Here is a 15,490-nt window from a genome sequence, read left to right on the forward strand (position 1 = left end):
GGGTAGAGAGAGTCTGCATGTTGGAATCTGAAAGGAAAAATGTGTAAATGTTGGGCAACCCTTATTTTTTAGTTAAATTAAAGAAGGATTCTATTATTGTGAGTTAGATAAATCATTTTGCAAAGCATATGCATTTATCCAAGTGTGCAGATTTTTTTTTTGTACAAATATGTTTTAAGCTCTGGCACCTTGGCAAATTTGGTCGTGAGTGCAGTGATTCAACTTCTGATTGCTAAAGAAAAGCTGAAAATAATTGAGTCACAGTTTTAGTTTGTTTGCATTTAGTCCTTTAAAAGTAGTAATAAGTAAATAAGTAAACTTTGAATGATAACTAAATTAATAATGAAAAAGCTTAAAGGGGCAGTATTGTGAAAAAATCACTTTATAATGGTTTTGCTGCAGTGATATACATTCTTTAGCCTCATTCAGAGGGCCAAAGTTGAAAAAGTTCTGTTTCCTCCCTCCCTTGTTATTCCACATTTTGTAAAAAGTCAGCCCCAAACGGGCGAGTTGGATTTTTCTCACATTGTGACATCACAATGCTGAAACTCCTCCTCCTGACAATCCTGGCTCCTCCTACCCTATAAGAATGTGAGCTCCTCCCTCTCAAACTACTTCACAGCTAAAATAAACATCGCGACGGCAGGTTGACATTAGAGTCAATATCACAGTTAATATATTTACATTCAGTATATAGATAATCCAGTATATTGATAAACCAAAAAGCTGTCACAATCAGTATCACTTTTAGTAGCCGTTATATCGCCTTGTATCGCCTTTATGGGATGATCGGACATGTTTGTGACCCAGTGCTATGCAGCGGTCGAACAAAACAATGGACTATCGTCTTAAATTGACTTGCTCTTTGACCAGAAGAAGTGAGACGGACAAGAAAACGGTGTAGCAGCTCATGTGAGTGTATGTGAAACAGCTGACTCAGCTGATAGTTGAGAGTTTACTTCCCTGTGGCGCAGAGCAAGCGGTTACAGTTGGTTCCATTTTTAGTAGCCGTTACACCACCTCGTATCGCTTTTATGAGATGATCTGACGTGTTTGTGACCCGATGCAATGCAGCGGTCGGACAAAACAATGGACTATCTTCTTAAATAGACTATTTCTGTGGTCAGAACAGGTGAAGAGGAGAAAGAAGACTGTTGATGATTTATTGCTGCTGCAGCTGTTGCTGTGATAAACACACACCCTGAATTAGTGTGTGTTTATGCCCACTCATGCATATGCATGAAGCCCTAACCCTAACCCTTTTAGGAGCGCTCTGAAAATAAGGGCTAAAACTCCAGAAAACAGGCGAATTTGGAAAAATAAATCTCAAATACTATGTTGTTGGGTATCTTAGAACAAATGGAGATGGGTGAAGAATAGCATAATACTGGACCTTTAAAATATAGCTACCTAAAACCTATTATTTACAATACCACCAAGCAAATAGTGCTTTTATCTCAAAGTTTCTTTTTAAATTGCATTAGGAGTGCCTGTGTGTGATTAGTATAAATTATGCAGAGGCACAGGTGATAAACAAAGGCAGCTTTTCCTTTGTTCATGGTGAACATTCTTCACTATTTGTCTAAATCTAAGTCTAACTATAATCTTTAGTAACCCACAATGTGTTTGAGGTTGAAATGCCATGTGATGTCCCTGAGGCAGCTGTGCCAAACGCCTGTGGGACTGACTGCTGATATATCAGTGTCCTAAGAGGTTAGGCAGCTCAACGTGATCAAAGGCTACGAAGGAGGTGAGTGCGTGAGGGAAAAAAAAACTAAGACTGTCTTTTATCTGTGAATTACGGCGATGTAAAACTGATATTGATCACTGTGGAAGCAGAGGGATAGCAGGGCTCAGTGTTTGTGGAAACAGCAAGAAACAAAAGCAGTGCAGATAAAGAAAACACCTGCTTTTCTCTCCAATCATTTATCGTTCAACCGCTGATCCTGGACAGGGTTTCAGCATGCAGTGGGTCAGAGACGGGAGATGTTTGACAGCTTTTCAGTTTGTGAAATAGGGATTTTCCTTTCTTTAAACAAAACTGAAAACAACTCAAACCCGAGTGAAGAAAGTTAGCATGATTTTGCAAGTTTGGGCTACAATTCAAAATCCAGCCTCAAGTAACTTAAAGCTGCTGGAGACAATACTTTTTTCTCTCTTTTTATCAGAGAAAGACATATTGTAGGCATCAATAAATCACTTGAATCATTTCAAGACACAATATGCTAGAAAAACACTGAAAAAGATGAGTATGACAATAGCAGGTGTTGAATTATGGAACGGCCTAAAGGATGAAATAAAGCATAGCGTCGGCGCCAACATAAATCAGTTTAAAAAGCATTTTTAAGATATACATCATGAGTAAGTATAAGAAAAATGTATATAATGGTATCAAATATCTAAATTCTTAATACACATAATGAAAGGTTTTTGTTAATTTATATATTGCCGCACTAAATTTCATTGATAGAATTTGTGTCATAGCTATGAAGTAGTATAATATTAATATTATGTGCATGTCATGTACATTCATGATGTGTATGTGTGTATACAGTATGTATAAACTGTTTATATAAAACTTGTGCAGAATATATATTGAATGTATGTTGTAAAAATAGTAATACAAGATATTTGTGTGTGTGTGTGATATTATTCTAGAGAACCTTGTTTTGATTAGTTGTGATGGGGTAGGTTTGTATCAGCTTTGCTTCAACCTACATCCTTTAGAATTAAAGCCTGGCTTTCTAGTTAACGGCTGAACAACAGCATGTTTGAAACTTGCAGGCACTGCCCCATTCACCAAGCAACCATTAATACAATCCAAAACACAGGGTGCTATTGTGGAAAAAACGTCTTTGAACAGGCGTGGGGAAATGGGATCAAAGGGTGAGCCAGCGGGCTTCATTTGACTGACCACCTTTTCTAAATGAGAGAGTGTCACAGGCTCAAACTGACAGAACAAGGCTGTGCATGTGACATAGTCAGACACGCCAACAGAAGGAGGGCTGATAAGGGCCCTAGTGGTCACAACCTTATTTATAAAAAAGTTCAAGAAGTTTTCACACACTGCAGGTGTCGCTTCTAGGCTATTGGACTGAGGAACATTAAGAGCAGTATTCACCATATTAAAGAGAACCTGAGGGTTGCTCCTGTTGGATGTAACCCTAGTAACCATATCAGCAATATACATAGCCTTGGCAGATTTCTCACTTTTCTGATAGTTATGCAAACTGTCTTTTAACATTTGAAAGGAAACCTACAACTTATCCCTTTTCCACCTTCGTTCAGCTCTCCTGCACTCACCTGGACTCATTAAGCCACGGCTCAGCTCTAGGTTTTAACGCAGCCACATTGTGAACATGGATCATAGAAGTGTTTTTACTTCATTCTTACATACATTTTCTTCTTCACCAGACAAGGAGGACATTGGTTCAATTGACACTATATTTTGTTCTAGTTGCTTCCTGGTATTCTCTGGAATATCACCTCACTCCACGAGACATTCAATTTTTGGCCGGATTTGCATCTCTAATCCCCAAAATAAGCATTCGCCATTGTTCTGTTGCAACTTTTTTCTGTTGCAACTTTTAGTTCGTGAAAACACCAAAAAATGTGTTGGTAAAAGTCACCTTGGCTGAGTTTTTGGGGACAAACGCATGAAATCACAGTAAGAATGAAGTACTTTCCCGACAATGTTTATAAGACAGTAATAGTGGTAAAGATCAAAACAAACTGTCGAGCGGGAATTTGAACCTTTTACACCTTTTTGTTTCAACAAACGATCCTCGATTTATTGATCTATGGGGCCTACACTATGTCTTTATCTGACAAAAAACATTTTTATTTATTTTTTATCTCCAGCAGCTTTAAAATAACATAGAAAAGCAATGATATGACATCATAGGCCAGTCAAAACTGCAATGAATGATTGATTTGCATATATGTATATCATTCTTATCAAAATAAGACTTTTTTCTTCGAATTATCACAATAGGCTCTTATTTATATATTTGCACATTAACCTTAGTTGCACTTTAGTTTTTAATTTTCACACGTACAGTATGTATGCTGCACGATTTGTACACAATTATTCAGACTTATTTTAAGCACATAAAGGCATTTTGGGGAATGAAGTACATTGCAATATATGTTTGAGTTATCACTGAAAAGTAATATTGGTATACTTAGGTGTATCAATGTCATGTGGAAAAACGGGTAAAGGGTTAGTTTAGTGCTTGGCACTCTCAGTAAGAAGGTTCTGCATTTCATCCATCGTCCGATGGATGATGGATGGTCACCCAGGCTTGCTGTGAAAGTTCACTCTTCCTCTTAAATAAATCAAAAATATATAATTCAATGAGTTCTTTAAGAAAAACAATGTTCCCTTCAATTCAAACCTGGTATTTATTCCATGGTGATGGATTTCTGTTTTGAATCACTCAAGAATAATGTACATTTTAAAAAGCACACAGGACCCAAATGAACTACCTTGAAAAAAATTGATTCCTGTCAAACAAAAAAATGACCTTAATAAATCAAATCCAATCAAATTGAATTCGTTAACACACCGAAAATAAGAGTAAAGGTCAAGATTACACAGAGAAGTAGCAGGAGCTATTGCAGCAATGTCAGATGAATTTAACACACAGTGCAGCTGTCTGACTAAATAGCCAGTGGCACGCTAAAAAAAAGAGGTTGTCTGCCCACAAATGTCAAAAAAGATTCTTCTGTGGCATCTCATTGGAGGACACACACACATTTCACACATTTCTGAATTTGGTGCCTTAAATGTGGTAAAATGCCACACTTACATAAACTTTGGCTTGCAGAACTTCTCACAACACAAACCATGGTCTATGTTCTCTGAACCATAGTCTTTGATAATTTTTGCAGCTGAAAAACTCATCAGATAATTAGGATGCATTTTAATCCTTCTACTGTGCAGAAAGATGGTAAATGGATTTCCTATAGCACTTTTATCACCACATGAGTCATTTTAGAGCGCTCTATATAATCAACCCGACAAAACACAGAAATTCAAAGGGAGCAATTCAGAGGGTGAATTTGACCACAAGACACGTATTATTTTTCTTTATAAGCCCCCAACCCCCAAGTTTATAATATATGTGCCACATAAGGGTCTGATATTCTTGTAGATGTGGTGAATAAATAAGTGCATACAGTAGCAGGTTATTTTAAATTACATTAAACCCAAAGTTTCAAACTCACAAAGAAGTGGCCAAAAGTAAGAACTGACATCATGTTGCTGGCCAAACATGGATGAAATGAGACGTAATTATTTTCTTTTAAGATTTATTATCAGAAAATATTTCTGCAGGTAAATAAAGTCAACTGTCTCCAAGTCATTAAAACCTCTAAACAAAACCGAGCGTACAATTAGTTAAAAAAAAAAAAAACCTACATTACTGAGGCCTTGTTTATAAAACACTGGGTAGAATCAATTTTAAAAGTTTACATGCACACAAAACTCCAAAATGTGCTTCGCCAATAAAGGTTCCGATTTATCAAACCGGGCTGAGCAAACTGTGCACACTATTCCCTTAATACATCACATCCCACAGAGAAGTTTGTGCAGGTGAATTAAATTAATATCCTGATCTCAACACACCCGTGTTCTACCATGTACTCATGGCTACTGTATTTCAGTTGCATTTGCTTTCATGGGTACTTGTACTTTTTTGAGTAAATCAGTCATTTTACTTGTACTTAAATACGTATTAAAAGAGTCATTTTTTACATTTCTACACCCAACCGTTACTAAGAAAATTATTATTTTAGTTTTAAAATGACCAACGGACATTGTGAATCTACAGAAAATGAAATGACCAGACAACAAAAATAAACATAGGGGTGAAAGTAACTAGTAACTTTTACCTTGAGTACTATTTAATTGAGCTACTTTTTACTTGTACTTGAGTCTTTTATGTATGCCTTACTTGTACTTGAGTACATTTTCAATCAAGTAACTGTACTTCTACTTGAGTAGGACAAAACAGTACTCTTTACACCTCTGGTATCAGTCAATCAATAACTTTTATTTAGGGGTGAATGAGTATGCAAAAATATGGGGAGTATAAAAACATACAAGTTACAATAAAATGCACAAGAGTGCATTAAAACATTTAACAGTGCAATTTAATGCATTCAAAACACAATGTAACATAAAATAAGAGATAATTATAAATCCTGTAAAAACAATTGATTGATAAATTCATCCCACTGGTTGTCACAGAGTGAGAAAACTCCAAGAACCACCTTCTTCTCCTGGAGTTAAGAAGAGAGATGTCAATAGGGATAAAGAAGGCAAGGCAAGGCAAATGTATTTGTATAATGCATTTCATACACAAGGCAACTCAATGTGCTTTACATGATCAAAAATTGTAACAGAAAACATTCAACAGCTTAAAAACCAATGACAACATTAAAATTGGCAGCAAAAAAACATTTAACATCATCAGTAAAATCATTTGAAATCATCAACAAACATCAACAACAACATGACCAAAAATCTCCCTCTCTATCATATGCAGTAGAGAAAAAGAGAACCTTTAATGTTGATTGAAAAATGTTCACATGTGATGCTGACTTCAGTTCTGCTGGCAGTTTGTTCCACTTCTTTGCAGCATAACAACTAAAAGCAGCATCACCATGTTTACTGTCAACTCTGGGCTCCACTATCTGACCTGTGTCCATAGATCTGAGAGACCTGCTGGGTTCATACCTGACTAACATCTCACTGATGTATTCTGGACCAAACCCATTCACAGAACCAGCTGTAGATGTTTGATGCTCTTTTGGGGGATTCCTGTCAGAAGACCATTACAATAGTCCAGTCTGCTGGAGATAAAAGCATGGACTATTTTCTTCTGATCTTTCTGAATCATTAAACCTTTCACTCTGGAGATGTTCTTTAGGTGGTAGAAGCTGTTTTTGTGATGGATTTGATCTGACTGCTGAATGTCAGATCTGAGTCAATCAGAACACCAAGGTCTTTGACTTGGTCTTTAGCTTTTAAAGATCAAGACTCAAGATACTGACAGCGGTCCTCTTTTCCTTGTTACCAAAAACAATAACCTCCATCTTGTCATGGTTTAGTTGAAGAAGTGTTTGTATCTGTTGGTTTGGTCGGTGGAAGACTGAAATGAGATTATGATGGGAGAGACTCAAATTGATGATCTAATGAATGTGAGCTATCTGACAAGACAGACTTAGCCATGTTACACACGCTTTTATTGTACAGATCCTGAAGAGGTTCCTGAGTCACACCAATTATTTTGCTCCAGACTCTAACTCCTACTCAAAAGGACATTTTTGTTTTTAATATTTGGTGATTGAAACTACTGTAATAGATAAAACAAAAGGTGAGCACTGGCTCAATGAAAGAACAATAAAACATATTTAACAAGGATGTTTGTTATTGATTACAGTGCTCAAGTACACCATTTCAATAATCTCTTCATTGACTATAGTGCTGGCAGAAGAAGGAGCTGGAGAGTTTCTGAAATACAATCAGCATGTCTTTTATCTTGGTCCCATTGAGAGATAAGAAAAAATTCTGACACCAGCTTGCAAAATAATCAATGACAAAACCATGAGAGATCTCCTCACAGTTAAACAAGCTAAAAAATAACAGTATCATCTGCAAACTGTAGAACAGGGGTCACCAACCTTTCTGAAATTGTGAGCTACTTCATAGGTACTGTATAGTCAGAAGGGCAACCAGTTTGAAATGCAGTTCTTAAATACTACATTTTCATGGTTTCACTTCAATTAGAGGATAAGATATTAAGGAAGGCTAGCAGTAACTTAAAAATGTAAAAATAAAAGTCCAGCAAATGTATTGTCTTCTTTTTGAATAATGTTAAGTTTTCATTTATTCAGACAACCTTTTTTCAGGAAATTTACTTTGATATCTTGACATGTTTCAAATCTGAACTGCCAGTCTTCCTGAGAGGCGTCCGCTGATGGCTTTGATGTTTTCTTTTTGTCTTCTTTTTGAATGATATGTTGAGGTTTCATTTATTCAGACTACTGTTTTTAACATCATAGTGATGAACAGACACCTCTGAAGAGGACTGGCAGTTGACAGTCAAAACATGTCAGGAGATCAAAGTAAAATTTCTGAAAAAAAACTATTTCTCCTAATTTGTGCAAATGTTTCATTTTCATTAAATTGTATAGAAGATGCACCTTGAGTTTCTAAAACATATGTTATATATATCATATGACATAACATACCACTGACCATATGCCAGACCTGCAACATTTAAAAACATTTCTCACAATGTTTCAGTGAAAATAAACATTTAAAGATGATTCATCTAATATTAAAACTTTCTCAGGAACATTTAACTGTACTTAAATACTAACTACATTTCTAAAATCTATTTCTCTTTGTGAGTTTGAATCCTGGAAAGTAAATCACATTTTAAATGGAGCTCATTGGTGCCTAGAGTTTCTGAGGGCCCCTCACATGGTCCATAAGGGTTACCTGGTGCCCGCGAGTACCGTGTTGGTGACCACTGCTGTAGAATATTGCAATTTCCATATGTGCGACTGCAGACCTTCGTATACATGATATAGAAGAGGGGAGATAGAACACATCTTTATGCAGACCTGGTGGATGTTACAGAGAAGCCAAGCTCAATATACTCTCACTCTCTGAGTTCTAGGCATAAGGAAATCTGAAACCCAACCAGCAATACTATTACCACCAAGGCCGAACTGGTCAATAAGTTCCCTGACAAGCAGATAAGGCTGGATAGTGTTGAAGGCTGAAGAGAAATCAACAAATAGTAATCTAGCATGGGGTGCTAGAGCCTTCAAGATGACGATAAATGTAATCAAGCAGAGTTATTGTGGCATCTTGGACACCGCTCTTAGATCTGTAAACACATTGCAAAGGTTCAAGCAGATGTTCAGTCCTGTTTGATACTGTTGTTTTTTAAATCAACTTTTCAAAAGATTTCATTACAAAAGAGGTCAGAGCAATGCACCTGAATTCATTCAAAGTGTTTGGATTTGATGTTTTAGCAACAGGGACAATAATGGCTTGTTTCTACATTGCTGGGACTCTCAATAGAGAGAGATACAAGTTTTATAAGTAAAGAATATCAGTAAAGATAGAACCCAGCTGCTGTAAGCAGTTGATAAGCATATGACTGCTAATCTTATCCGGGCCAACACTTGTTTCAGTTTTACATTGTTTAAAGGAGTTGACAACAGAGCAAACACGTATTCACTAAAATCAGACAAAAAGCTTTTTAACAAAGTAGTTTTATTCCTAAAAAGTTGTTTAGCTCATTTGCCAAGACTTGATCAGAGGAAAATCCATCTAGAGATACAGTTTTGTTGACATTATTTGCCTACCCTGTCATTTCCTTGAGACTTTCCCCACACATAACCTAAGTTCTTGTTACCAGAGGTGAAAGTAATGTGTTGTGTTTTTCCGGGTGATGATGTGGAGGATGAATAAGGATCGTAGATGAAACTGGCTCGCATAATAATGCAAAGTTTATTAACACAAGCAGAATCAAAAGAACAGGGGAGAGACAAAAACCCTGTGAGAGCAGCCGGGGTCAGATTTATTCTGAAGCAAGAACAGGAGAGAAAAGCTTATATCTTTCACAAAGTTCTCAGATATCACATGATTACTTAACGACCCTTCTCTGGGACACAAAGAAAGGAAGCAACATTTGTCCATTAAGGTGGTAAGACCCTCACATGGCAATGAACAAAGGCTGGAGTTAGATAGTTTATGGCCTGAATTTACAATTTGAGGAAGAGCAGGAAATGGGGATAGGATGCCCCCCTTTGTCACAAGGCAATGTCACACGCAAACAGCAGGAACACAGAGACAAATGCTAGGATAGTAAACCCCATATGCTTATATGCATAGACTTATACTGAGCTTTTAGATGAAAAGGTATATAGCATAGAACGAATAACACTTGTAGGAGGATAAGGGTAGTTGACAATGGGTTATATGAATGAGAACATTCTGTTGGTTCTTGAATTATCTGAAGAGTGGCATTGGACAAACAATATTTGCAATCTAGATTTCTGCAAGATTTCTTTTGTGACTTTTCAAACTAGTACATAATCTTTGATCTCATTTTGAGGGGGAAACAAACAGCTGGTATTCTTCCAACATCCTGAGTGACCTTTGGGGGTGATAAAATCCCCTGGGCTCCGCAGGGGGTCGGAGCCCAGAGTTTGAAAACTTAGCAAGTAAACATTGACTGATTGTTTATTTTTGATCGTAATGTAGCAAAGAGATGATAACAGGAACGAACCTGTTCTTTGAGTCTACTGTTCCTTTGTTTGGCCAGGAAGGGGAAAGGGTCCCCCCTTGGTCCACATTTGCACTTCACAGAGGGAGACAGACCTTCTGACCCCAATGCTGAGGCTAGTACAGTATCTCAGTCAAAGTTCAACTTAGATGATTTAATTTCCTACACATGTGAAGCAGTCAATACACCTCAAATGGATTACAATTACTCAGGTTACTGTAACTGAATTTCTTTTATGGGTACTTGAAATATATTTCTAAATTATTAATTTTACTTGTACTTAAGTACATTTTAAAAGACGTAAAGTGATTTGTTACATTTCTACACCCAACCATTACTGAGTAAATTATATTTTTTTTGGTTTTAAAATGATCAATGAACATTGTGGAACATAAAAAAAATGCATCACATCATAGCTGACCAATCAGATTAAACGTAATGCACTGCGCCAAAACAGCATTGAATGGAGGTTATTTTGTGCAAGTTTATAGATGAGATGTTTACTGTATGCAAGGGAATCGTAGCAAGATTTATTACCAAAAATAAACGTGGGGGGTGAAAGTAACTGGAAACTTTTACTTCGAGTGCTATTTAGTTGAGCTACTTTTTACTTGTACTTGAGTCTTTTATGTTTGACTTCCTTGTACTTCAGTACAATTTTATCAAGTAACTCTACTTGGATAGATCTACTATTTACTACTAGGATAGATCAGTATTGTTTACACCTCTGGTATCAAATCAATCAATAACTTTATTTGTCCCCAATAGGGGTTACTGAGTTTATAATCAACCCTCCGTATCTCCAGCCTGATCTCATTTCGCACAACATGGTAAAGGAATTTACAGAACGAAGTAAAGGTGCTTTTGGGTAATAGAAGCCAGAATAAGTATGTTATTCCGTGACCACAGTGGAAACATTTACTTTTCACAGCACACAGTAGGACCCATTGAATTTTTCTTATTATTTTTTTTTTATCAGTTGTTTTACCTGTACAAAAAGAGTCCCTGCAGCTGATCTTCTGGGCTCGTATTTGAAAAGCCAAATTTAATTCCATTTGGCAGTGGCATAAATGCATAGCGCTGCGTCATTAGCTCATCCCAGGTAATTACTCCATTCACAATCTTAATTGAACACAGTTGCTTCTTTTTAAATAAGCTTCTCACCCAGAGATTCGCATACATGTCGCTTTGCGGGCTTGTGTGTTGGAAAAGAAGCGTTCTGGATTGGCAAATTGCATCTTCCGCTCCGACCCTACCTCCTCTCAGTAATTAACCGCAACAACCACCCACAGAACCACCTGGGCCAGGATTAATACACTCATATCATGGGACTATTACATCGAGCCGATAAGGGGATTATCCCTGTCTTCCAAATGGATGTCTCCATTTTTCTCTTCCTTTGTTCTTCCATTTACCGGTACGTGTGCGCAATACACACAGAATTGGAATTTACAATTTGACCCTCAGTCAAGATGGATTTAAATAAATAACTGTACACAAATATATAGTCATTATAGAGTTTTATAGTATGGATTCTGTGAAAATCCCAAATTTTAGTCCACTGAATGACTCAGAACTGACATTTAGCAGCCTTAGGAACTGGTTTCATGACTCAGAAAGACCAAGAGAAGCTGCTCCGTACTTTTATCTCCACCAGGCTGGATTATTGTAATAGTTTTCTGACAGGAATCCGCCCCCAAAAAAGCATTAGTGCAGTTACAGCTGGTTCAAACTGCTGCAGCTCGAGTCTTAACCCAAACAAAACAGGTCAGAGCACATTACTCCATTTTCTTTATAATAGTCTTTATACTGGCTCCCCTGTCAGCCTCAGAATAGACTTTAAATATAAAATAAAAACTTGAAAGAGTTTGATCCAGAAAACATCAGTAAGCTCCTAATCAGATATCAACCCAGCAGGTCGCTCAGATCTATGGACACAGATCAGATAAGTGGAGGCCAAACTTTAAACCAAACATGGTAAAGCACAGCTTTTAGTTGTTACCCAAAGAAATAAACACTGCCGCAAAACGAAAGTCAACAGCACCAAATCAACCCATGTTCAAAACTTTTTTACTCTAATGGTCATACATTTATCTGCTTTTACCAGGGGTGGACAGGGACAAAAATTCAGTCCTGGTGTTTTGCCAATAAATATCCCTTTTTCATATTTTGTGTCCATTTTTGCAAGTTTTTTTTTGACACTTCTATCCAATTTTTGTCCTTTTTTTTGGCCATTTTTCATCCAAATAAGCTACCTTTTGCCCAATAAATGCCACTTGTTTCCTTTTTCCTCTACATTTTGCCTCTTTTTGTTCCACATTTTGCCCTTTTTCAGTGTTGTTTGCCCCATTTTGCCTTTTTTCACTATTCGTTGCCACATTTTGCCCATTAAAGCTAACCTTTGCCATTACATGCCATCTGGAGGCCATTTTTTGGCCCATTTTAATCACTTTTCACTTTTTTGCAACTTTGGGACCATTTTTGGCCAACTGTTACCATGTCTACCTTTACTTGCTCGTCCAAAAAAAAAAAAAAACCTGACCAGCGCACACCGGGACGATGCCCGGTATGCCAGATGGCCAGTCCACCCTTGGCTTTTACTGATGATTTTTTCAACTAATTTTAAATGTTCTAACTGACAAATCTTACAGATTTTCTGCCTTAATGTTTTAAAATCTTGTACTGGTTGATTTTATGAAACCTGTACATTCTGTTTCCCTGTTTATAAAATGAATGAAAAATGAGAGAAATGTTTCTTTGCCTTGACCTCAAGATACTCAGCTATGGGACAAAAGAGTGAAGTCAATGGCTTCACTCATTAACCATAGACAGCATCAATGTTTTTGACCGCAGTCACTTTCCTGCAGTGTAAATGTAATTTGTGACAATTCCCACATGTCTCTGTCTTCTTTTCTCACAGATCTGGAGAGAATTGGTAAGGATTCCAACTACGAGCAGGAGGGAAAGGTCCAGTTTGTGATCGATGCAGTTTACTCCATGGCTCATGCCCTGCACAACATGCATCAGGAGCTATGCCCAGGAACCGTGGGCCTCTGCGCCAAGATGGACACCATCAATGGCACTCATCTGCTCAAGCACATTCGACGCCTCAACTTTGCAGGTCTGTGATAATACAGTATAATATGCTGAAAGAATTGTCTGGATTTAACATAAAGTTAGACTAACAAACTCAAGTACATTTTTTATGTATTGTTTATGTATGTCTAACTATGGGAGCAATGCAGACTAATATACTTGACTATATGACTATTGCACTATTTGGTGAAATCAATAGGGCCCATAGGATCATATTGATAATTGTGGTCGTGTTCTTAGAACAAGGCGTGGTTTGGTGGATTTTATGCTGCACTGCCAGTTAGTAGATACACGTCCGCTTATGTCTACATAGTTAAAGGGACAACCTCGTCTGACTTTACAACAATAATAAAAATCTTGATTGACGAAAACCAATGTACCGACCTTGTGGTCGGGACCCCAGACACTGGAGGGGGTTTCCAGATGCTTTAAAGAAACTGAAAGGATTTTTTTTTTTTTTTTTTTTTTTACCTTGTCTGCACATGCTGTCGAAGGTTAACACTACAAGAAGTGCAATCTTTTAACAGCAATGCATATTTTATTATTGCAATTAAATAAATTTATTTATTTCATTGCATAATTGTGACCGTCACCAGCCCTCCCTAGGGAAGGGTAAGAAATACTTTATTAAAGGGAGGATGTAAAAGAGAGAGGGCAGTGTTACACCAAGGTGAGGGGTTGGAGGGGGGTGAAATGATTTTTTGATTAATTCATTTTTGATTATTTTTACATTTTTTTCTGCAACTACACCAAACTTGCCATATTTTAACTTATTTTCATGATTTTTCCTTGCCATATGTTTGCTCCTTTTAATGCATTGTTGCCGAATGTTTTCTGATGCACTTTTTGATCATGTAAAGCACATTGTGTTGCCTTGTGTATGAAATACACTGTACAAATAAATTTGCCTTGCCTTGCCTTAAATTCTTCCCATTTTAGTGAGTTCTCTATCAAATTTCAACTTCTTTTCCGAACATTTTTTTCACTTTCAAGACATTTACTTTTAACCTCTTTTCACCATATTTCATGCTTTCCGTATGTTTGCCAATTTAACCACATTCACCATTTGTCACGCCCATTATTTAGCAGTTTTAACTCATTGTTCCTACTTTTTTCTGCCACTTTTAAGCCAATATTGACACTTTGAACCCTTTTTACCACCCTTTTCACAATTTTGGTCATTTTATTTCTGATTAAAACAAAGATCTACAGCTTTAAGATGGCAATATACTTTGGCGCAAATAATAATAAACTTCCTCGATAACACTGAATATTATTCAGATAGATAAATAAATGTGGTTATCACAGATTCATAGAACAATGGACCATCATTTTTCTGACTTTATGGATGGGCCCCAAAAAGCTCTCCCCTTTATTCCTCGTGTCTCTACATGACTGTTCTTCAATGTTTATGTCTGTGTTGAACGACCTTCAGCTACAATGGGGGTCCCTGGTCTCTGGAACCTTTATTTTGTGGGCTGAAAAAGTTGAGAACCCCTGCCGTAAACTCTACAGAATACAAATCTTTCTCCGTATGCACTCCATCTCTACAGTGTCGCCTACAAATGCTGTCCTCTCACTTTGGGAGTGTACCATACAGTGCACCACCATTACCAGTGTAGAGAAAACATTGTAATACAATGAGGATCCAGACCGGCTTATACTACAGCAGTTTTTTGTACCGATCAAGGAGTGCAAATGCCAAGTAGTCCTCACCTCTACAACAAGCTGGCTGGATCTGGTCACACCTTGAATAATCAAAAAATAGTTTGCGGCTTGTATTCTAGATTTAATTTCTGGACCAGCAAACTAGGACTGATACTTTGCAGGCACACAGCGCAAAGATTTCCAAGCCTCTATTAAAGGAAAAAAAAATGGGTTATGGATACATCTTGAATAATTCAAATAAATCTAATAACTCCACAGAAAAGCATGGAAAACATGCATAAGAAATACCAAAAGCAAAACGTGACCTCATGAAGTTAATTATCTTAGCAATCCCCAAGACATACCAACAATGGAAAACACTGAAAAATTCTGACTAGTTTGCAGTGCCACAATTACACAAAAGAATACTTGAG

At 37.0% G+C, this 15,490-nt stretch overlaps 1 protein-coding gene across 3 annotated transcripts in view; it reads left to right on the plus strand.

Annotated features, from left to right (window-relative positions):
• The window catches only part of LOC114463370 (metabotropic glutamate receptor 4-like), a 222,398-nt gene that overhangs the window by 168,034 nt on the left and 38,874 nt on the right, over positions 1 to 15,490 (plus strand). For all 3 annotated transcript variants that reach the window (XM_028446900.1, XM_028446903.1, XM_028446902.1), the window contains one exon: positions 13,234 to 13,434. In XM_028446900.1, coding sequence (XP_028302701.1) covers positions 13,234 to 13,434 — 201 coding nt within the window. The remainder of the gene's footprint in view (positions 1 to 13,233; positions 13,435 to 15,490) is intronic.

This window comes from Gouania willdenowi, chromosome 5, assembly GCF_900634775.1.
Source record: "Gouania willdenowi chromosome 5, fGouWil2.1, whole genome shotgun sequence".
Classification (NCBI taxonomy): Eukaryota; Metazoa; Chordata; class Actinopteri; order Blenniiformes; family Gobiesocidae; genus Gouania; species Gouania willdenowi.